Source organism: Sabethes cyaneus, chromosome 3 (genome assembly GCF_943734655.1).
Source record: "Sabethes cyaneus chromosome 3, idSabCyanKW18_F2, whole genome shotgun sequence".
NCBI lineage: Eukaryota > Metazoa > Arthropoda > Insecta > Diptera > Culicidae > Sabethes > Sabethes cyaneus.
The window spans coordinates 239,404,245-239,429,449 of NC_071355.1; the positions used below are offsets into that span (position 1 = coordinate 239,404,245).

At 39.3% G+C, this 25,205-nt stretch overlaps 1 protein-coding gene across 1 annotated transcript; it reads right to left on the reverse strand.

Annotated features, from left to right (window-relative positions):
- Positions 1-9,402: 9,402 nt before the first annotated feature.
- LOC128740954 (uncharacterized) lies at positions 9,403-23,154 on the reverse strand. The gene is made up of 6 exons (XM_053836531.1): positions 23,094-23,154; positions 10,492-10,700; positions 10,166-10,301; positions 9,820-10,082; positions 9,537-9,669; positions 9,403-9,464 (listed from the first exon to the last, which is right to left on the reverse strand). Exons 1-6 carry the CDS (start codon positions 23,152-23,154, stop codon positions 9,403-9,405), a joined length of 864 nt encoding a protein of 287 aa, XP_053692506.1.
- Between the last annotated feature and the right edge of the window lie 2,051 nt (positions 23,155-25,205).

Consider the following 25,205-nt stretch of genomic DNA (forward strand, 5'->3'; position numbering starts at 1 on the left):
CTGTGAACCATGATAAATATAAATCGCAGGTAAAATTGGCGCGAAACTCTAATGCAATACTAGGTATATATTGAAACCTTGGTGATACCCAAATACATAAGTTCGATTGTTTTATATGTCTCTCTCTCTTGTTGGCTGGTTGTTTGGTAAATTCAATAGCAACCTGTGTATTTTCGTCTCTGAAAGACGGCTGATACCGCTTTGTCCTCTCACAACAAAGAGAGGATAAACTCGTGTTTCGTAAAATTAAAAATAAACAAATCATGATCGCGTGTTTCTAGGGATAAAGGAAAATATGGGTAGTCTACGCTCACGAGCGACAATACATAGGTATAAAGCATTCTCGTTTCTCTTTGGCTAGGTTATTAGTCATAGTAGGCAAAATTAATTGAAAATCGTGCATTTGATACGATAAATTGAATGCTTAGTATGGACTCATCACTGCGACCAGTAACGTTTGATCTATTGTGATATCGCCCGGGTGTTTGCTGTATAATCCGCACTACATTTATTTTTGCTATAATCGCTATTAATTGAGCGATATGCTTATTGAATTTTTTATGCGTGCTTGTGTGTAATTGGGTACCTTTCCCTCAATGCTTTTCTCTACTTTACCCACCTCGTTTCACATGACAGCGCGCAGTCCCCAATTATAGCCATCCATGGCGTGGCAAAACCCGTGCATTTTATTATAAGGGTCTTATTTTTGCACTGTCAATAGGCCATATCGGGATAATATAGAATTCAGCATGAAGGAAAGGTGATAAGGGGCCTGAGAATAAACCCAGAATGAACCCAACAAAACGGTTTGTCTCGAATATTTTTTGCCGAAATATAATTTTGCTGAAATAAAATTCCGCCAGGATTGATTTTCCATGGAACATAATTATTTTCATCAAGAGTAACTTTGCAAAAGGGCGTATGTTTTTTTTTTTCAAAATATATCTCAAAAACTACTTATTTGTTAAAAATGACGTCAACGGATTAGTTGAAGGAAATTAACTTTTTTTTCGAAAAAATACACTTAAAGAAAAAACTGCAAAATTTCGATTAAAAATCATAAAAATGAATTATCTCAAAATATGTCCCCTCCGATTTTCTCTCGTCTCATTTTTAAAACATGTACTAAAATCTAGCGAAGAGCTATTGATATACACTCTTTCTGCATTTCGTTTAATCTAACAATTTTTTCAAATATATTCAGATTTAACTTTTTTTTGTAAAACTAAAACTAAATCAAATTCTACGCGTAATGTTGAACAAATTATGTCATACAAACTTTTTTTTTAGGCCCAACCGTTCTGAAGTTAGGCCATTACAAATATTTTATGATATTTTAGTCCTTCAAACGTGGGGCCGCTGAAGGAGGATTACTAAGCCCATGACTTAAGGCAACTACAGAAAGGTGATAAGATGGAAAAACGACAACAAATCGACTCAGTATATGTTGACTTCGCTAAATCTTCCGACAAAGTACCACACATTCTAGCGATTGAAAAGTTCAAACGAATAGGGCTTCCGGACTGGCTGACTCCATGGATTCAGTCGTATCTCATGGGACGCAGTGCATCAGTGAAAGTTGGCGGAGCTTATTCTATTCCGTTCCGTATTCTATCTGGTGTACCCCAAGGCAGTGTCTTGGGGCCTTTGCTTTTTATTCTGTTCATCAACGATATATGTGTGAAACTGAATGACGTGTATAGCCTGAAGTCACTTTACTGCTCGCTTGTACGCACTGTTCTTGAATACGGAGTACAAGTTTGGGTACCGTATCACGCTGTTCACATAAACCGGACTGAACGTGTGCAAAAGTATTTCGTCCGATACGCTCTCCGAAATCTTAACTGGAGGGATGGAACAAACCTGCCATCGCATGAAAGCCGGTGCATTCTGATCGGCCTGCCGACATTCGTAAGCAGGCGTATATTCCTTCATCGCATGTTAGTTTTTGATACCCTGACTGACAACATCGACTGCCCTGAAATACTGGGAAAACTGAGATTCAACATCCGGAACCGAGTGATGCGTCAATATGAGTTCTTCCGAAGTTCGACTCACCGAACTTCCTACGGAATGAACAATCCCCTAGCAATGTGCTATAACCGTTTTAACGAAGTTGCTCATGTGTTTGACTTTGGTATGACAAAGTGTGTATTTAGACTAAGAGTTAGTTAGGTAATAAGCAATATGTCTGTGCGATATCTATATGCCGAAGATTAATAATAATAAACTAAATTAGCGCTGCTCGTTGAAAAAAATTTGAACTATTTTCTAAATCATTTTAAAAATGAAAGTCACTTGAATAACATTTCTAAAAACCGCAACCTCCTAGAGAGTCAGCAGCGCAAGATGCAGCCGACACAAGTATATTACATGTACGCTGGCGCCACGAAGTGAGACAATTCTGTACTATTGTCCATACTATCTGCAAGGCTGCTATTACCTAAAAAAATTTCCCGAAGCAAGCAATATTTTTGGTTACTCATATCATCATATATGACGTATATGCATATACGGTAGCGCCGACCGATGAGAAAATTCTGAACTATTTTCTACACCATCTTGAAAGTGACTGTCAGTTGTATAAACTTCTCGAAGATCACAACTTTCTAGGTAATTTTTTCGCCTCGCGATGTCTTGCCTAAGCTGCAATCCATCGATGAATCAAAAGGACCTGGTCCCGATGAGCTGCCACCGTTCTTCGTGAAAAATTGTGCCAGTGCTCTCGCGTACCCTGTCAGTATCCTGTTCAACCGTTCGATCACAGAGAGGTACTTTCCAACCATTTGGAAATCTGCCTCAATCACACCGATTCACAAAACTGATTTTCTCAACGAGGTGGAGAACTATCTTGGGACGTGGGCTGTCTACTTAAAGTATTTGAAAGTATAGTGCACGATGAACTCTACTCTACTCTCTTGTGGACAAAATGGAAAAACAACAACAAATCGACGCTGTGTATGTCGATTTCGCCAAAGCTTTTGACAAGGTCCCACACGTTCTAGCGGTCGAGAAGTTCAAAAGAATAGGGTTCCTAGAATGGATAACTTAATGGATCCTGTCTTATCTTACGGGTCGCAGCTCAACTGTGAAGGTTTGTGGTGTCTGCTCTACCTCATTCCAAATTCAGTCCGGTGTACCTCAGGGCAGCGTCCTGGGACCATTACTATTCGTTTTATTTATCAACGATCTATGTTGGAAATTAAAGTCGCCAAAATTATTATCCGCTGACGACCTCAAATTTATTTTGAATTTTTGATTTTAAATGCCATCATAGGAGTGTAATAAAACCCAAATTGTTACATGGGTAGACTAAAGGAGAAAATGTAATCCAAATTTACACGAAAAATAGCCTCAAATTAGAGATAAAATAGGATTCAATCTTGAGAAAAACTACAAGGTATACAGCCCTAAGGGTTGTACGTAAGGGTGACGTAGGACTATATCAGATCATTAGATCAAAGACTAATGCAAACTGCATTACTGGCAGATAATTGTATTAAATATGATTATGGGTAGCATGATATGTTTCAATATGTTACCGTTCGTAACATTTATATTATATGTTATTTAATTAGTTAAGGGTAAAGTTTGTCAGATTTATTATTTATATAAAGCCTCCGGAGCACTTAAGTAAATACGGCCAATTCAGATATACACTCAACAAATAGGGCTAGAATTAAGCACACATGACACTACACGAAAAACGATTAAATAACCGGTTCGATGTCAGTTCAGTGGGTGGTTGAAAAGGAAGTAAAAGGAGATAGCAGAAAATGAAGAGATGGCGATAAAAGGTACTGATGGCGATAAGCTTCCTGATCTCCGCCGTAATTTTCTAACTAACTGTCGAGCGAAAAGCTTGTGAGTGGACGAAGGCGTGAAAATAGAAGAAAGGTTTGAAAAAGCTGTGAGTTAGTTTATAGTGAAAGATTAATAGTAAAAGTAGAAGAGAGTCGAATCAGGAAACGTAATAGGAAGCTGGAGCCTGCGAGAGCCACCCAGATTGGCCCCGTAGGAATACTTCCGGCAGATAACGAGCAGCCGTTAGCCTAGTAAAAGGCGAATTACGTCCCAAGACTGGTAACCAACAAAGCGGCGAGCCAAGCCGATCTCCGATTAGCAATTCACCACGTGTCATCACTGAGCCGCTGAAAGCGGTCTCCAATAAAACACTGCGACCTTCCCGTGAGCCCACGGCGAGGCAAAGCTCCGTCAGCATAGGATCGCATGGGTATATAGGAGTAGCCTCCACCCGGCGACAACCACGTGTCATCTTGCTTCGATCTAGAACTGCCAGCCGAGGAAATCTGTAGCCGCGACGCTACGGGGATAGTTCCGTGAAGCCAGTGGTAGGTCAGAAGCACCCTTGGAAAGTCCTGCTGAAGGAAATCGTCTCATCATCCTGTCATTGTTAATGATCAGCCTACCAGGTAATGGCGTCCACCGAACCACCCACATTGACCACACTTACATTAACACTCACACACAGAATAATGTATATGTTAGGGATCATTAAAAGTTTAAATTATATCCACTAGCTTTTTCCTTGCGCATACACACTCATATCACAGTCCTGATTAACGAACTAGGCCAGAACCGACCTTGAGCTGTTAGAGCCTCACGCTCGTGTTCGGGTGTGAAAAGAGGTCGTGAGTACCCACCCCAGACGGTCCCCAGTGGTTCGACCAGGGACCAAGGGTATAGTAGGTGGAACCCCTTTGGTCCCGCCAGTAACAAATAATCTTACTTTAACTCGCTTGCGGCCTTTAAAAGGGCCATTACTTACAAATAACATTAAAGCCAATGCACGTTCATCGCAAATATGACGTGCCATTCAAATGTCCTTCTCTTTTGACATGAATGGCAACAGGCACGTAAGTTAGCGGCGTCGATTCACTCTCTTTGTTCCGACAAGGTTTTACTAGTGCTTTCACAGCTTACAGCTTGTTACATAGCAGAACATATGGCATATACGCAAACATTTCAGTTTTATTTGTATGAGAGTCCTTATCTTTCTACCACAGGGGTGAGGGGTTTCAAACCATCATAAAATAAATTCATGCCTCCTAAAACTCACCATGCCAAATTTGGTTCCATTTGCTTGATTAGTTCTAGAGTTATGAGGAAATTTGTGTTTCATTTGTATAGGAGCCCCCGCTGTTAAAAGACGGATGGGTCTCAGTACACCATAGAAAAAATTCCTGCCTTCTAAAACCCCCACATGCCAAATTTAGTTCCATTTGCTTAATTAGTTCTCGAGTTTTGTGTAAATTTGTGTTTCATTTATATAGGAGCCCCCCCTCTTACGCTCTCCAGTAAATTGCTCTTTTACCACCTTCATAAAATTGCTGATCATGTTATCTATCCAACGACATATAAATTGTTCAGTTTCGTTAAGTAGTTTAGTAGTTATTAGCATTTGAAATCTTTCATTCAAACGTTACGCTTCCATTTTCGTTTTCACAAAGTGCTGCCCAGTCCCAGTATAGTAAACAAAGATGTAGTCCTACGTCAAAAAGATTTCAGTCAGATGAGAGGAAAATGAGTATCAAATTGAAGATAGAATCACTCTGTAAAAAAAAGGAAATAAAATTAAAGCAAAAATAAGACTTAAATTAAAGAAAAATAAGTTTTAAATGAAAAATTAAAGAAAAATGAGATTAAATCGAAGAAAATGGGAGTCGCATAAAAGAAAAAATGCCTCTCAAATTAATGAAAAAAAAACAAAAAAAAAGATTGAAATAAAAGGCAAAATAAAACTCAAACTGAAAAAAATAACACTCGAGTTAAAGAAAAAATTAAACAAAAATTTAAAAAAAGTGAAACGTAAATTATGAAAATAGTCATATATTAAAGAAGCAATATGACTGTAAATAAAAGCTCAGAAATAAAGAAAAAATAAGACTCATATGAAAAAAAATTAGTTTTAAATTAAAGAATGAAAAATTTGACTGTAGTTTTGCGAAGCTCAATGATATATTTGTAAAACTTAAAAGTGTCATCAATGCAAAACATAAATTTGGTATCGATTATTAAGGCATACTGTTTGCAAGTTCCAAAATAACTGTATAATCTTGAAAATTGTAAGTTAAAGTCAAGCTTCAAATTCTATCAATCAGTCAGTGTGTGGGGTAAAATGAGCACCCTTATAAACACTTGCCTGGGAGGTGTATACAAGTACAACAAGCACATAAACACATATTACACATTATTGACCGCTACCCGGTTGAAGCCTTGCAATCGAGTCGCAGAGGTTGCCTCTGGAGCACGCAAGGAAAGTTCCGGATGACGCTTTCGGAAGCCACGCAGCCCATCCCAACCAGCTAGCTGTATTTTGGTGTTGAAGACATGGACTTTTCCATTTTTCTTCCCCAGCTAACATGCAAGGCTTCTGATTTCACGGGTAGTAAGGTTTATTTCTAATTCCCATCGTAGTAAGTAAAGCCATTCTAATTTTAATCATTTGTTGGATGAATTTAATGAATACTGCAAAAGTTCTTGTGCTGATTTGACTAAAACACACTTGACTTCCGATCCGTGAACTTTGAAATCACTGAAAAGCGATTAATAAAGCATATTATTGAAATTACGCAACTGACTTTATTTCTAAAATTCGTCGTACCGTTTTAAAATCCGTCCATCAAAAGTTTTCATCGTCCGAACTAAAAATCACAACAATGTTTACGAAGCTAACGCGCATGTATTTGTGTAGGACGGCATGACAAATGTTATTCTGTAAAATTTCTGTAGGTCAGGCAAGTTTCCCTGGCTGTAGAATAACGACAATACCTTGAGTGTAATATTTACATTTATGAATGACGGAAATTAAAACGATTAGTCGATATTTTCTTCTTCGTCGCACGACAAAAAGTAGGAAATTTGGCTGGTAGGACTTCTTTAATGATAACTAAAATATTATGGAATAACTAGTTTTGCATTGTATGTCATAAATATGCTGATATTTTTAATAATTTGTGTTTGATAAGGACGGGAAGATGCAATTACGACGAAGCAGCAACATACCCTAATACCGTACCATCGAACCTCCATTTCTAAAATATGGTTCACTAGCACTTGTTCTTCAGCAGGAGTGAAAACGGTCTTAAAAGAACCGATTTGGAACACCTCCGGCCCCGATTTTGCAGCTTCATATCTCTTCACATACGGGGATAGCGTCTGTCGTGGAATCCCGTGGTGCTTGGCGGCTTGTTTCGTGGATGTCCCGTCTCGCCTTACAGTGGTCAAGACCGCTTGGAGGGCCATTTTTGGCCAAGTCTGTCTTCCGGACTTCCTTTTATATGTACGCACCATCACTACAAACAAGCACTGACGAGATGAACAAGAAAATTAACAAGCCTACTGAGATAAATTTGAGATTAGTTTATTCGACATAATGTGCTTGTTTCACCCCACATAGAAGTGCTCATCTCGCCCCTAGTCAATTAGTTAAACTAAAAACGGGTTCTAACATTAATCATAGTAAAAAATCGAAACTTCAGCTAAGGTGAAACTTGAGGTACAATGTATACATCATGTTGCAGTGTGCACATAATTGATTAAAATGTTTAAATGATTGTAAAAGCTTATTTGGCAGTGCTCCAAAATTATGTTTTTTATCGTTTAAGAACCACATTAAGTTTTTTATTATATCTCCGTGTTTTAAAAGGAAAGATCTCTTTTGTTTTGAAAAATAGATACTTTAGTTGACTGAAGTTTTTGGAGCGTCTTAGTAGAATACGAAACCTAAAAATAAAAAAGAAGAAAACTTATCCAATTTAATTCTACTATGTGTATTTTATTCACGACAGATACGTATTTCACCTATCACTTGCAGGCTTCCTCAGTGTCTGTTTTCGAACTTGAAAACAGTTCGAGTAGAGAAGAGAAGAGGGGTGCCCATTTCGCACCGTGTGCTCATTATGCCCCTAATCCCCCTATTTTGATTTATTGTGATATCGTCTAGGTAGATTTTTATATATTTCGCTCTTCATTCTTTTTGCAGTATCGCTGTGGATTGATTGTGGATTTTTCTCCTCCACTGTTCTTTTTACTGCTTTCGCTCTCTAGAACCAGGAAGTGTGGAGACTAGCTATAATTTACTTATGGACAAGAGGCTTCATCCTCAGAAACTTGTGCTGGCAAGAGGCCTCTTGCTCCACTCCACTGTTGATACATACAAAATTCAGTGTGAAGGAAGAATGTTAACTTTGCATAAAGCGGCACTACTCGCTTTAACTGAACTGCTGCCGGGTATTGTGGTATTTTATAGACATTCCCACTGTCCGATTTCGCCGATTTCTTAGGCAAGCTTCCCCCCATCGGAAGCAAGGGTAACATGACCAAACGTGAGATCATGTTTAACTTGTTTATCTTGTTTATTGTATTAAAAATCATCTGACTACCTGTGGTTTGAATGATCTAAAGTAACAAATATAAAATATCATAAGTGTCTACGAATACGTCGACGAAAGGCTTTTGTGGACACGTTGAAATCAAGAAAGTGATACGCCTCTTGGAATCGTCTGTTCACTCTAATCATAGAGTTATTGTTGCCGTACACAGTGTTTCTAGGAGGTTACCGTAGCCATTGTCCCCGGCTTAGAATATGTTGTGGTGCATAAATGTGTTGTTGACTAAGCTATGCGGAACTGTCAATCTCAGATCGTAAGTTTTTTGCACCGAAAATAGCTTGGTTGGTGTTCCGTCGATCTTCTAGTGCCTGCCAATCGGTGTCTATACACAATGCGCGAAGACACAGTGGATCGGTGAAGTCAGCAGAAACTTTCGAAATAAAACCAAGTTGGTGGTGGGCTTCACTACAATAGATGAGTAGTGCATTTTATAAGTCAGTCGCTAATTTAACAGAACGCCTAGATCCGAACAGCCCCGTCGACGGAATAGTAGAATCGAACAGGATTCTTCAAATGCCGACAATAAATCACACTGCACTTCGCTATACTGATCACAAGACGTGTTAGTCGGTACCAACTGGTAAGTCTGTCGAGCATACCCTGTTTACATCTATTTGTTTTCTGTAAAACTTCTACTTCTTCTTCACTTCACTATATGTAAATAGTAACAATTAGTCCATCCAGTTTTGTGTCATTTAACTATTCTATACTCAATAATAAAATTATTGCTGAATTTTCACAGAGCTGAGCAATAAAATTAATCAAATTCTTGAAGGCAAAAAATAATGACACACAACATTTCGAATATTTCAAGTCAGGTTCCTTTTACACGGCAGTTTATTTACAAGCCAAACCCCGAAAGGTATCCATTCTGCCGACATCTTTTAAAGGACACCGAATTGCGAAAACTGCTCGAGTTTCCGTTTTCGACTTAGAGCCGGAAGGAAATTCATTATCCTAAAAATATCAAGCAATCGACAGAATTTCATTATAGCATAATCCTGCCCTGATCCCCGCCCGGTTCCCTCCGGCTAACCTTTTCAGCTTCATCTAGGTAAGTACATATCTGTGTTCAGTCTCTACTACATGCGAGAATACTTCTAGCAAAGGGGGGGTACCAACCTTGAACTCGGTCCGCCCGAGTGTTGGAGGAGACGGCCTTCCGCGACTCGAGCATCGGTGCCTTCTGCGGTTTGTCCCCTTCGACGCTTTCCTCGTTACTTTTCCAGTACACGGTTGAGATCGTAGCGAGGCACTAACCGCCGGATTGCGGGTGGATAATAATGAAACAAAGCAAAAGAGGGAAAATTAATTTCTTGTTCTACCTTTTACACGGCATGGCGGCGGTGGCGGCGGCCAGGATTTGCATACGAGAACAGAGGAGAAAAATGGGTCATCTTCTCACCTTAAGCTTCATATCGCCTCGTTTGAAATGTTTTGGTTTGACGCGAAATTCCAGCCCCAGGATGGACGTTTCCAGCCGGTCCGGACCGGACACGACGGGCTCGTACTGTCGGATCAGGGCCGGATCAACCGGTTCGCTGTTGATATACCAGGTCAAATGCACCGCCGGCTTGGACCGGCCGGAAGTGCAGTTAACTCGCACATAGTCACCGATCTGGTAGCGCGGTTTGCCGCCGGTTATATGCGGATCCTCGTCCGGAAGCACTGCATGTGTTCGAAGGGAGGAGAACGGAAGTTCGTTACTGTCGGAAAAGTTGTTTGCATTTCCTCTTCAAATAGGCACTCACCTACGACAGTCATATCGCCGTGGTCGGACACGGTCTGGAAGGACGGAGCTTCAGCAGACACTTCACACCGGTACTTCCCGCTGGAGGACAGCTCGATTGGATCCAGCACCACTTGGTCGTTGGTAGAGTTTTGCACCTACAGCAGAGCAGAGCAGTAGCAGCGTGTTGCCAGTTTGCCAGCGCCAGCGGGCGGAAATTGGAAATGAGAGAAGAAAAGAGAAAGATTTTCCCTCATTATCACAGTCATCAATTTCATCTGGTCGATGTTTGGATGTTGGATGTTGGATGGCTGGCTGAGAAAAGATTGGGTTGAATGGATAACTTACATCGACGTTGATTCCACTGAGTGGAAAAACCTGGGCCGGTGGATTATCTCTTGGCACGTAGCGATAGAATTCGTTGCCGTCCTTGTACCACTTGACCGCATAGAGCGCTTCGCCTTCCATTTCGTAATGGCACTCGAGCCGCACCGGATGATCCTTGATGGTGTGCTTCGGCACTCGAACCTCCGTCAGTTTGATTCCGAAGGCCGTTTCTACAATGGGAAAGCGGAAAACCGATTTGGTAAGATGAATAATTCAGCATCGTTTGTGCGTTATAGATTAGATAAATGTGCACGATTTTATCGTGCTCAAACAAATACTGTGCGTTGTGTTTCGTACGATTTTCAATACGATTAAAATAGATGTTAAAATCCGGCCCACTCTTCCGTCCGTCTGACAAATCGTGCGTTCGGACAAAACGTGCACCCGCACCCGCTGATCCATTTGGTTATCGCATAATAATAAACTTTCGACGACAGGAAGAGATAAAAGTGTAATAAAAAATTAGGATAGAATTAGCGTCGGATCGGCGAACCCTCCAACGCAAAGCGGAGAGTTTTGAACCTCATTATAATGCGTCATAATGTATAGCAGGCCGTGAAATTGACCCCCACGTGCTTTGCCTTGTCTGTGCTGGTCAAACGACTCCCAGGGCGAATCTAATTTAAAGTGACCCCTATTATCCTTCGGCTTTATTTTCTACCAACCTACCTAACTACCCTAACCTATATGTATGTGCATTTAGGCGCTGCGCTGGCGCTGCGTTCCTCCCTCAGCCTCATTTTACGGTGGTGCTTCTCTCGCACCCTCGCATCAAGCCATCGCCATCGACTGGGCGACTGCAATCGAGGGAAGGAATGGAATGTCAAAATGAATGATATTTGGATAGGAGCACGGAGCACACACACGGCACGGGTCCGAGCCTTCGGGCCTCGACGAACATGACTCGCACATGCATCCTATTATGATAACGAGTCGACAGCTGTTAGATGCCTCTGTCACACAGTGCACTTTGGTCGGGTCGGGCAAGTTTTCGCCCATGCCCGTGCACGCGTTTTCCGTGGCCAACTGAGTCCTGCTGCCTGCGCCTGGCCTGACGTGACGGTGCGGCAGCTGACTTGTCATTATCAGTTATGATGCGTGTGTTTGTGTGTTGTATTATGACACACATCGTCGGCTGATTGGCGATAAAAGTTAATAGAAATGGGTGTAATTAAAAATTTTTCTCCACAACAGCAGCAGGAGTGAGTCATTGAGTGTGTGGTGCGATACTGACTGAGTACGTTGAAGTGAGTTTAACTTTTTTATTCTGTGCTGCGGTTTGCAACACTTCCGAAACCGCACAAACCAGTTTCAATTTGATTAATGGAAAGGACAACTTAACGCGGCTCTGATGATGATTTTTATTGGTTTCCCACAAACAAAAAAGAGACTTTATTTTTGACACGTGACGCTTTGTTGTAACAACCGGCAAGATTAATGCGAACTCATCTCTAAATGCATTAGGTGTAGCTTCCATCGAAATTGAGTCGTAATGTTACTGTGATCTCGCGGTCAGACAAAATATTGAGTAATCAGGGCTAATTTATTGTTTCAATGAATTCAGAGTCACGCTCTTGGCGTCAAATAAACAAAGCTAAAGCCATAAACAATGTGCGAAAGCAGACAGATTACAACAGCTCGCGGGAGTGAAACTCCCGCCCAGTACTGTGGGCCAGGTTGCCACGCCGCGGTAGCGGCAGCTTGGAAAATGGAGAGACAAAAAAGAAATGCATCGGAATCTCGGGACCAAAACGTTCGCGTGCCGCTCGACTCGAACACATGTGGTAGGTAGCGACGAGCATTCCGGCGCGGCGCGGTGCGACGGACGGAAGGCAAACCGAAGGGATGTCACGTGTGTGAAGCATCGCATAAATCCACCGCAAACTGCAATCTTTCGGTAAACAAACAAAATTCAAAGTATGCGCTGTGGTGTAGCTAAATCTTAGGATTTCACACCGTAAACATCGAGCGAACCACAATGAGCCCGTTTGTGCAGCGAGGGCGCGCGGGCTTACGGTACACACTCCTTGCCGACCTTTTTTCCCTGCCGGCCAAAGTAGGCGAGGTATGCTGATGTTCTAGGCGGGAGTGGCGTTTTTTGCTTCTTAGTTGGTTTACGTTTTCGCAAAGACAAGAAAATCTCTTTGAAAACTGTTTAGTGGAAGGAAAATGATATGCATTGTTCTGAGAGTTATTTTTCTTGTCTACTTTTTTGTTTGAATTGGTATGCAAGCGGATCCAGATTTTGGAAAAAATCAGACAAGCCTATAAAGTTTTGCAATGTCGATGGGCTATTGACTCGTTTTGTTTCGAAGCTTAAGTAACAGTTTGAGTTTTATATTCCTCTCAAAAAATATTTACAAAGGTGACTCGAATTACTAAAGCCGCAAGAAATTTATAATATAATTATAATATGTATGTGTAATATGTACTAATGAATCCCATTTTCGATTGAGGTAAACACAGGGCTGTTTCATTACGATATCGCCATGAAATTCAATGCCAGCGTAAGCGCCGACAGAAGGCCTCGCCTGCGAGTATTTCAATCCATTCCTTTCCAAAAGACGTGCCCAGAAGTTGTACAATGAGATACCTACGAAGTACGAAGCATGCATCCTCATGGACGACGAAACGCACGTAGAGAAGGATTATGGGCAGCTTTCCGGAATAAAGGTCGGGGTGATGACTCTAGCAAGTATAAATTCGTTTTTGCCGGTTAATTCGAAAGAAAGCTTATGATCTGACATGGTAAATTTTTCTTCAGCGGACAGAAAAAGCCAGCTTTTCGTGACAAACAAGACAATGGGTTCTAAAATGTACTTTCATTTAGCTAGGTGCAACTACAGCGGAGAAGTACTTTAGTGCACAGTGGTCCAAAAGGGCGAAAAGAGGAACTTTTTTCCTAGTGTTTTTTGCTTTCCTTTTATCATTTGTGGTCTTCAGCACTTTTGTTCGTATGTCAATCTAAAACTGTCAAAAGTTAGTCATTGCTTACTATAATGAAAATAAAGAAAATAACTTTTTAGTGATAGGAAATATAGACATAGTTTCTTCGGCAAAGTTGTAAATATTGTAAAAACAAGCAACTTTGCCGAAGAAAAAATTTTCTCTCTTTATCGAGTGCTAAACTACAGGGAATATTCTTTGAAATTTCTTTAAAAATTACTTTTTCATTCTTAGCTTTTGTTAGTTGCATTTTACAAGAATACAATGTAAAATGTACAATGTTCTAGGTAATTATCGAAGCTCTCAAAACACACGTTTTTGCAGAGGACCACAAATCTCTTGGTCCTTTACTTGGTGAGTTATCGCATATTCAAGCTTTAATTTTGCGTAGCCTATGGGGTAAAATGGGGCAAGTGGATTTATGAAATCAATGCTTCATTTTTAAGCTTAAGTCGAGTACCATAAACTTGTATGGGTTCCGTTTGTGCCCAACCACCCAAATGAGAGTACGGCAAGCATAGGTTTTCTGTGTTTTGCGTTCACTAAAGGCTCGATACACGTCCATTTTTTGTGTTCGTAGATAGAAATGATATTTCTATCTCTATCGAGTGCGGAGCTATAGAGCATTTTGTTTGGAAATTCTTTAAAAATAAATTTTCCATATTTAGCGTATGTCGGTTGCATTTTACAGGAATATATGGTTCTAGGCGATTATTGAAGGACTCAAAATACACGTTTTGCCAGAAGATTGCAAATCTCTAGGACCATTCCTTACAAAGTTATCCTTTTTCGCTCGTGAAATTAGGGAAAAATAAAGCTCAAATAAGCGATAACTTAATAAAGAAAGGTCCTAGAGATTTGCAACCTTCTGCAAAACATGTGTTTTGAGTCTTTCAATAATCGCCTAGAACCATATACTCTTGTAAAATGCAACCGACATACGCTAAATATGGAAAATTTATTTTTAAAGAATTTCCATATAAAATCCTCTATAGCTCTGCACTCGATAGAGATAGAGATGTCATTTCTTTTGCAAAATTGTTTGTCTTTATATTTTCTATAACTTTGCCGAAGAAACCATGCATCTATCTACGAACACAAAAAAAAATGGACGTGTATCGAGCCTTTAGCGAACGCGAAACACATAAAACGTATGCTTGCCGTACTCTCATTTGGGTGGTTGGGCATAAACGGAACCCATAAAAGTTTATGGTACTCGACTTAAGCTTGAAAATGAAGCATTGATTTCATAAATCCACTTGCCCTATTTTACCCCATAGGCTCGTGAAGCTACGAAAATTTAAAGCTTGAATATGCGATAACTCAGCAAGTAAAGGTCCTAGAGACTTGTGGTCCTCTGCAGAAACGTGTGTTTTGAGAGCTTCGATAATTACCTAGAACATTGTAATCTTTTAAAATTCAACTAACAAAAGCTAAGAATGAAAAACTAATTTTTAAAGAAGTGTTTAAGAATATTCCCTATAGTTCAGCACTCGATAAAGATAGAAATTTATTTACTTCAGCAAAGTTGCTTGTTTTTACAATATTTACAACTTTACCGAAGAAACTATGTCTATATTTTCTAGCACAAAAAAGTTATTTGTTTTATTTTCATTATAGTAAGCGATGACTAACTTTTGACAGTTTTAGATTAAGGGAGATATTCATGCGAACAAAAGTGCTGAAGACCATAAATGATAAAATGAAAGCAAAATACGCTAGGGAAAAAGTTCCACTTTTCACCCTTTTGGACTACTATGTAGTGGTATCGAGACAACGGCTAGATTGGTTAGAAAAGATCATCAATCCACCCAACAGCCTTCAATCCCATCCAATTGAGAAATATTGGGCAGTTCTCTGACAGAAGTTGAAGAAGAACGTAGTTCTGTTGATTTTGCCTTCGGCAGATTGATGACGTTGCTCATTTGAGTGGCTCAGAAGGACAGGGGTGTAAGTGACAAAAAGTAAATTTCGAGAAAATCGTATCTAAAGTTAACATCATCTAGAAAATTCGTCAGATTATATAATACAAAACTAATCACGCACTATGGTTCTGTTAACTTCACTTTATTAATTTCTATTGAAATCTTGGAAAAGCATTTTGATTTTCGGGATTTATAAGACATTTTTGAAAATGTTATTTGCACTTACACTCCTTTCCTTCTAAGTTTTGCACTTGTACCCCTTTCATTCCAAGCGGTTATAACGAATTACTACTTGGAGTAAAAAGGATGCAAGTGCATATCTTGGAATCATATTACCATCAGCTTTATTGAAAGGTAGGTTAGCGGGCAGGCGGTAGTAGTTCAGGATTTTCTCGCTACGTGGCCCTAGTGCATATGTAATATTTTTGTATAGGCTGTATCTTACGCTACTGACAATTTAGAAAGTTGCAGTCTTCGGAAAGCTTATTCAAATGACTGTCATCTCGAAGATGGCACTGAAAATAGTTCAGAATATTCTCAACGTGCGGCGCTAGTGTATATGCTGCCTCGTTTTATTTGCTATAGCTTATAATCCGTGCAACATGAGATATTATTTTCTAAGGGAAAGTTGTTCGAGTAATAGCAGCCTTGCAGATGGTATAGAAAATAGTGCAGAATTGTCTCACTATGTGACGTTACCGAATAGGTAAAATTACTGTATGGGCTGTTACTTACGCTACTGATTACTTAGAAAGTAGTGATTTTCGAGAAGTTTACTCAAGTGACTATCATCTTCAAGATGGTATGGAAAATAGTTCAGAATTTTCTCATCGGTTGGCGCTAGCGTACATGTTATATATTATGATACAAGTAACCAGAATAGCAGCTTTGTAGATAGTATGGAAAATAGTATAGAATTGCCTCGCTACGTGGCGCCAGCATGTAGAATATTTGTGTGTACTGTATCTTGCGCTACTGACTCTCTAGAATGTTGCGCTCTTCGAAAATGTTGTTAAAGTGACTTGCATTTTTAACATGATTTAGAAAATAGTTCGGAATTTTTATATATCTCCTTCTTGTAGTTGCCTTCCCAAGTAACAATTTGGGTTTTATTACAATCTTATGATGGCATTTAAGACCAAAATTGGTCATTAAAACCGCCATAACAGTATAATAAAACTCACATTGTTGCCTGGGTTATAGCTCATGATCTTATTGTTTTTTTTCGAAAACGGAAACGTTATTAGACGAGATTTATCTAGAACTAGCTGACCCGACAAACTTCGTATTGCCACAAATTAACCTGTGTTGTACATAAATCATGAATCTCGGATGATCTTTGTCACAATCTCAAGTTTTGCAAGCCCCCCAGTGGGCGGCGCTTCCGACGGCGGGTCACCGGCAACACTCGCGACCGTCTCGTCCTGAATGATCTAGTGTTACTATAGATAGTTTTTGTGGTCTTGTATTGACTAATGTTTTATGGAAGAGTCTCGAATTTCTCGAGTTCGATTAGTTTTTGAGTTTCGCAAAAATTTCTGTTTTATTTGTATGAGAGTCCACATCCCCCTACCACAGGGGTGAGAGGTCTCTAACTATCGTAAAATAAATTCAAGACTCCAAAATCTCCCACATGCCAAATTTGGTTCCATTTGCTTGATTAGTTCTCAAGTTATAAGGAAATTTGAATTTCATTTGTATGGGAGCTCCCCTCTTAAAAGGGGAAGGGGTCGTAATTCACCATAGAAAAAACTTCTGCCATCTAAAACTCCCACATGCCAAATTTGGTTCCATTCGATTGATTAGTTCTCGAGATAAGAGGAAATTTGCATTTCATTTGTATGGAAGCCCACCCTCTTAAAGGGGAGATGGGCCATAACTCGCTTTCTAAAGTAGAGAGGGGTCTCAATTCACCATACAAAAAAATCTTGCGTCCAAAACCACTTACATGTCAAATTTGGTTCCATTTGCTTGATTAGTTCTCGAGTTATGAGGAAATTTGTTTTTCATTTGTATAGGAGCCCCCCCCCCCCTCTTAAAGTTGGGAAATCCATAGAAAATATACCATAGAAAATATTCTTGCCTACAAAAACACCCACATGATAAATTTGGTTCCATTTGCTTGATTAGTTCTAGAGTTATGAGGAAATTTGTATTTCGTTTGTATGAGAGCCCCCCCTCTTAAAAAGGTAAGGGGTCCTAATTCATCATAGAAAAAATGGTTGCCTCCAAAAACACCCACATGCCAAATATGGTTCCATTTGCTTGATTAGTTCTCGAATTATGAGGAAATTTGTATTTCATTTGTGTAGAAGCACCCCCTCTTAAAGTTGGGAGGGGTCCTAATTCACCATAGAAAATATTTTTGCCTCCAAAAACCTCCACATGCCCAATTTGGTTCTATTTGCTTGATTAGTTCTCGAGTTATGAGGAAATTTGAATTTCATTTGTATAGGAGCCCCCCCTCCTAAAGTAGGTAGGGGTCCCGATCCATCATAGAAAAAATTTTTGTCTCCAAAAACACCCACGTGCCAAATTTGGTTCCATTTGCGTGATTAGTTCTCGAGTTATGAGGAAATTTGTATTTCGTTTGTATAGGAGCCCCCCCTCTTAAAGTTGGGAGTGGTCCCAATTCACCATAGAAAATATTCTTGCGCTCGAAAACTTTCACATGCCAAATTTGGTTCCATTTGCTTGATTAGTTCTCGAGTTATCAGGAAATTTGTATTTCGTTTGTATAGGAGCCCCCCCTCTTAAAGTGGGGAGGGGTTCTAATTCACTATAGAATATATTCATGTCCTAGAAAACTGGCACATGCCAAATTTGGTTCCATTTGCTTGATTAAATCTCGAGTTGTGAGGAAATTTGCATTTCCTTTGTATAGGAGCCCCCCTTCCTAAAGTGGGGAGGGGTTTCAATTCATCATAGAAAAAAATAATGTCTCCAAAAACACCCACATGCCAAATTTTGTTCCATTTGCTTGATTAGTTCTCGAGTTATGAGGTAATTTGTATTTCGTTTGTATAGGAGCCCCCCCTCTTAAAGTTGGGAGGGGTCCTAATTCACCATAGAAAATATTCTTGCCCTCGAAATTTTTCACATGCTAAATTTTGTTCCATTTGCTTGATTAGTTCTTCAGTTATGAGGAAATTTGTATTTCATGTGTATAGGATCCCCCCCTCCTAAAACGGGTAGGGGTCCCAATTCATCATAGAAAAAATTTTTGTCTCCAAAAACACTCACATGCCAAATTTGGTTCCATTTGCTTAATTACTTCTCGAGTTATGAGGAAAATTGTGTTTCTTTGGTACAGGAGCCCCCCCTCTTAAAGTGGGGAGGGGTCCTAATTTACTATAGAAAATATTATTGCCCTCGAAAACCTTCACATGCCAAATTTGGTTCCATTTGCGTGATTGGTTCTCGAGTTCTGAGGAAATTTGTATGGAAGCCCCCCCTTTTAAAGAGGAGAGGTGTTATAATTCCCCTTATAAAGAGGGGAGGGGTCTCAATTTACCATAGAATAAATTCTTGTCACCTAAAACACCCACATGCCAAATTTTGTTCTATTTGCTTGATTAGTTGTCGAGTTATGGAGAAATTTGTGTTTCATTTGTATCGGAGCCTCCCCTCTTAATGGGGGGAGGGGTTTCTAACCATCACTAAAACCTTTCCTGGCCCCAAAAAACCTCTACATGCATATTTTCATGCCGATTGGTTCAGTAGTTTTCGATTCTATAAGGAACATACGGACAGACAGACAGACAGACAGACAGACAGAAATCCTTATTTATAGGTATAGATTTAAACTGTATGTAACCCCGAAAACGGTGTTTTGCTTGATTAAAGAAGCCTCTTTGTTTATTTTTCTCCCCCCCCCCCTTCAATGACCCCACATCGGAAGGAGCAAAACTTCATAAAATATTTGTCATGTGTTGCACAAATTCACGTTTTATAATAAAATATTTGACATGTGTTGCGATAATTCCAGTTTTATGATTTTTTGTCTTGATTTTGCAAAGTTTTTTGTCAGTGTATTTATTATTTTCCGAAAATACACTTAATTTCCTACAACTTTTCCATTGACGTGATTAACATTAACATATAAGTAGTTTTCGAGATACGATATTTTGAAAAAAAATCTGGTTTAATAAATACACCCTTTTGAAAAGGTACTCTCGACGAAAATAATTATGTTTTATGGAAAATGAATCCTTGAATGGCATCCAACATATAGCAAAATTTCATTCCAATAAAAAATATTCGAGACAAACCGTTTTGTTAGTTGAGTTGGAATTGCTTATATAATGCACTTACACCCCTTTCCTTCCAAGCGAAACCCAACTTTTATTTTGCTCTTTTTTTCATGTTTCTAAAAAAGTCATTAAACGGTAAAATTTTGACATGAATTTTCTAGCATGCATGAAACCATGCTCAAAAGTATCGTTTCCTATCATTATCTCGATTTTTTCAATTTTGTCACTTACACCCCTTTCCTTCTAATCCCCTCATTTCAATACTACGCAGCTTTTGACGATATTGACCACAAAATTCTGCTGCGAAAACAAACTCAAACGCGTGGGTGTTTCTGTTGGAGTTTTTCTGCTGGTATAAGGGGTTCTAGTACTTTTAGCACCATTTTTTTCTCGATAATGCGAAATACGAATCAATTCGGTCTTTTGGCCCTCTAAACATTGTACTTTAGACTGATTTTAACAATTTTCTTTTTTACATGGGAACCTCTTCCCTCCTCCCCTAGGGCTCCTTGAAGAAGATCATTGAAAAAACATAGAATGCTGTATTATGGTTTGGCGCTCAGGGGCTTATCCAAAGTGAAAAATTGGATTTTTTTTAGAATTGAAAAAGTGCTAGGCCCCCTTGAGAGTAATTTAACAAAACGACAACTCCTTGTAAAGTTGCTAGCCAATCGCTCGCAAGTTCCACAGGGAAGTAACTTTGGACTAAGGTTGGGAGTACCGACAGGATTTTTGAGAACCGGTATTTCGGTACTGGAAGGATCAGTACCGGTAATTCCGATACTGGTACCAGTACCCAAAGCTTTAAAAAGAAAATCCTTCTTCTTTAAAAAATCTTCTAATACTTTTATTTGAGGTACAATTCTTTAGTCACTTCACCTCACCTTGCAGTTACCATTTAATTTGTACGGTCACTTAGGTAACAGGAGTCACCCAGGTACTTTCAAAATCGCTAATTGTGTTCTCATCTAAAACCTATGAGAATAGGGCGCTTGTAAAAATGAACAGAGTTAGCGAATGCAAAAATTGGAGTGATTCCAAACGACATCTGGCGAAAGCCGGGAGGCTACGATGGGTCGGCAATGTTGCAAGGATGACGGATGACTGTGCACCGAAATCTGTTCTTTTCAAAAACCCCACCGATACCATGAATAGAGGGGCCCAACGACCAGGTTGAGGCCGACTTCGAGAAGCTCAATGAATTGGTGACAAGTAGCCTAGGACCAAGTACAGTGGAGACACGTTTTTGATACAACTCGACCCCCCGGTTGTATGCTGCTAGAGGAGAAGCTTGCAAAATTCAACTTTAAGATCCACAGAATATTCAACGTACTGTTTACCATGCGAAAGCGAATCTGCCAGACGCTGAAAATGCTTTCTCAGAATGTATCGCTGATGGACAGGCTGTACACAGGGTACCGAAAAGCATAGTCCAATACTTGCTCTTCAATCCTTGAGTTACATCGAAGCGAATTCATTCCGCAGAGTGTTTTGGTATACAGGTCTATTAGCACTACTTAAAGCTTGAACTGCTATAGGCGTCTGAAGTCCGTTCTATTTTTTCCTTCATGATCAGCTAGCTATATTCATTCCAATAACTAACGCTCAACAATTTCCTCAATCTCGTTACTGGTGTTAAATCGTTGTAGTAACTCATCCGCTAGCTTTATCCAAATATAGCGCGTAGTTTTAGAAATTATTTTAAAATTGTTATCTTCGATTATAAGGCCGAATGTTAGAAAAATTGCATAATTGATCAGTACCGAAAGTACCGGTTTTCTCTTGTGCCAGTACCGGTATTTTGGTACTGGAAAATCAAGCGGTAGTACCGGTATTCCCGGTTCCGGTACTCCCGGTATCCCAACCCTACTTACGACTGTTACTATTCCTTATATTTTTAACGACTTTTGTTTTGTGATTTTGGTTGCAAGCTGTTGCACAGTGAATTTAAAAGTGTTCCTTGTTGGGCGATTTGCTGAAGTCTGCAAGCAACTACCAATTCTTATTTGCATGAGACACAGCACAGGATTCCAATAAATGCAAGTTAAAGATTCTACTTGAATTTTCATGCCTCTATACCTCAGCCATTTGGGTGAGGTTGCGTGTTCTTTCGCGATTTCTTCGTAGGATACATTACTGCGCAGAATTTGGAACATGAATAAAAAATCTGTGCCTAAATCTGCGCATTATTGCATCGCATTTTTCTAAGGAAAGCAATGCATGCAATCACTCTTTTTGTCTAAACCGTGACTAAAATTAATTATTCTTTCTAATCATGCTGGGTAATTTGATGATTGCAAAGATTTTCGATCATAAATTTGTTAATTTTCTAGAAGGATAATCTTAGCATTGGTGCTAACGACGATGTTTTCTGCCATATAAAATACTATCTGTTTGACGTTAAATTATTTCGTTCTCAAATATTATGGCCCGTTTGTGAATAATGACGTAATATTCAACAGACATTTATAAAAAAAATAACGCAATGATCATAGTTATGCGCAATGTTAAAAAATACTTATATAAAGAAAAATGCGCAGAATTAGGAGTTGCGCAGAATTAGGAGCGGTCACGGTATCAGTGTTTCCAAATACTCAACCATCACCTTTAGTCGAAGCAACACTCCAATCGTATACTTTTAGGATCAAAGGGTCTCATCTTGAACGTGTGTGTGTTGTAATCTAGGCTGTTATCTAGGAGGTAGACCTAAGTGTCGGACTGGAGTCTAGAAAAACCTTTCAAAATCATTAACTCTATCATAATTTTTACAGCGAATCGCGCATAGTCTTAAGGTTTTATATTGCTCACACACAGTCAATGATTTGCGTGATTTATACTGCTCACGAGTTCTTTTATTATTGTATTCCAGAAGGGCACTGGGTTGCAAAAGCTACTACAACAGTCTCGAGTGATCTGGCCCCGCTTACTGTACACAGTTTACGAATTGCTCATACGCATTGAAGGAGTTGAGCTGGATTGTTGTAAGACTGTTAAGAAACAGATCGTACGGAAGAACGGACCCTGCATTGTTCCATATAGTTTGTTTGTTTGTTTGTTTGTTTGTTTAATTATAGTCACTTTAAAAGTTTATGTTATTCGTGACTTCTGCGGGGTTGGGATTTTAACCCGGGTTGCAGTTTGTATGATCAAAGGGTTAATTAAGGCTTCTGTTCCCATAGTTCCCAGATAGCCAAACATAGTCCGGATGAGCAGTCCAGTTTAGTTTTTGAATCAAGATAATACTTAGATGTTTAACCTCGTTGCTGAAGATTAGTCTGAAGCCATTCTGTATAGGAGGAGTAAGGGTATGTCTCCTCCACCTAGTAAATGGTATGACGACTGCTTTAGCGGGTGCTTAAGCCCTTCTTGTGAAAACCTTGGAATAGCTTTAGGAATTTAAAGCTTCTTGCATACGACTTGACAGCACTGTCAAATTTACCTCTGACGATGAGTACTACTTCATCAGCGTACGCATTGATCTTACAATCAGAGCCCGGCATCATCGAAACAAATAAATGAAGCTGATTTTCTCTTACCTTCGTTGCATTCATGAAGCGACTTGTTTCATTTGTTGAACAGAACGTTTCAAGCAAGCTTCAGCTGAAGTTGGTGACTGTTTCAAGAGACGACGACTGAAATATGCGTTACATTGCAGGAAATGTTACTTAAATTCAATCCATTTGGATTCCAAGTTACCAGTTTTTTACTGAATATTTGATTGAAAAGTACAAATAAAACTTTAAAACCGCTTGTCATGATGAAGTGAAACCTGATTCATTGACGCTGATTGTAGTCAGTTTTGAAGCAAAGCGGTGTTTCATTGTTTCATTGCTGAGCAACGATTTGAATTGACGTTGTTGGGCTGCTTATAGCCGTGTTGTGACAGCTTGTACAAAAGCGCGTCGACCACCAGTGACCAAAGGAAAGGGGAGAGAACTCCTCCTTGAGGGCATCCTTTGAGCACTGAAAACCGCGTTCGACGTATCTTCCAATGAGGCTGTGATTGCTTGACAGTATTGCTTGAATCCAGCTCATTGTCATCTGGTCGATTCCTGGACCGGTTGTTAAGGAGAGCTGTATTAATTGAAGCGAAGCACGTGTTGTCAAAAGTGCCTTCCATATCAAGAAAAGCACAGAGTGTCGTCTCTTGAAAAGCGGAAGAGAGGAGACACTAAGAGAATCTCTCATTTGCAGATACGTCGAAATGAAAAAGTACCCGAGATTTGATCATTCAAAAATATGTTGGAACACAATATTTGACTTCTGCTTATTAAATCTTTTCATTTGTCCACTCATATTGTGGGGAGTTTGCAATATTTCCAGTCATATGCGGACATTTTCAGGAAACCGGAACCTTGAATGGGTTGCATATTTTGACAAAAGTTGTGATTGTAATGTACTCTCATGTTGAATCACTTTATGCCCTGCACATTAGAACACTTGGATGGATTAAAATGGGTGAATAAAATTTCTTTTGTAAAATAATCGACAATTCCGTCTCCTGTAAAATTGGATTTCCGAAAGCTATGCAATAAAACACTCTCATTGATTGCGTTTACTGTAAGATACGAGCTGCTTAACCTGTGCTTTATTATCATTGGTTCTATCGCACTCTAACCTGTGTGCGATAAATGCCAATCTGCTTGGCGGTAGAAACAAAGGGCAGTGGAGAAAGTGTAGAAAGCGTGAGGTGCATATATGGAATGTTAGAATCGGGAGAACAAAATTGGATATTGGACTATCTAATATTCCAATAATCCAATTTGTCATTCTTCGCATCAGATGACATTTTGCAAATGTTTGTCATGCACATTTTTAATTTACTGTATTGTAATAAATGTTCTGAAATATTTCTACAAATTTAATACAAGAAGACAAGTTTAAATTTCCTAAATGCACGTGCTTTGAATATCAGTTATGTCCGTTTCTTAGAGTTTGTAGTTCCACTAAGAGTTTCATCAGGTCACAATCGCACTTTTTCTGGTTATTGGCAACGATATCGCATTTTGAAAATTTTTGCGTGACCTGTATCACTAGTCAACTTAATTAAGGTAACTGGCTAGAAACGAATGTTAACTGGTTTAAGGATCTAGCTCAAAACATAAAATATTTGGCATTGGACGCATAACTTATGGTTGAACAGAAAAAATAAATAAATAATCTGGGTTACCATTTACTACTAGTTCACTTTCGTCTATTTTCTTGCGAATAGTTTATATATAGCACCATTCATTGCGAGAGGTTGACAAATATACGAACATATGAATAAAGGGTTGAAATTATGACAGTTAAAATATCATCAATTAAAGCAACATATAGATTCTTTCGGCATACGGATACAATCGAGCGAACAAACGGTTGGTCACTCACTTTTTTATAACTGTTCACTTTCAGTCCTAAGATATCTTGCTTGGACTTCTTGGAGACTTATTCTGGTGCTTTTCCCTAGCACTGACATCAAATTGGTCTACGTTTATAGCGGTCCTAAGAAATTTTGTTAGGACGAGAGGGCTTTTCCCAAGCACAGATATCCAATTAGTATAAGCCATAA

What these genes read in the sequence shown, in the direction of transcription:
- LOC128740954 (XM_053836531.1), bottom strand. Translation starts at nt 23,154, where the DNA reads ATGCCGGGCTCTGATTGTAAGATCAATGCGTACGCTGATGAAGTAGTA. An exon ending in AGTAGTACTCATCGTCAGAG is followed by an intron (nt 10,701 to 23,093) that starts GTAAATTTGACA and finishes TTCCCATTGTAG; the next exon opens with AAACGGCCTTCGGAATCAAA. An exon ending in GAGGCGATATGAAGCTTAAG is followed by an intron (nt 9,670 to 9,819) that starts GTGAGAAGATGA and finishes TCCGGCGGTTAG; the next exon opens with TGCCTCGCTACGATCTCAAC.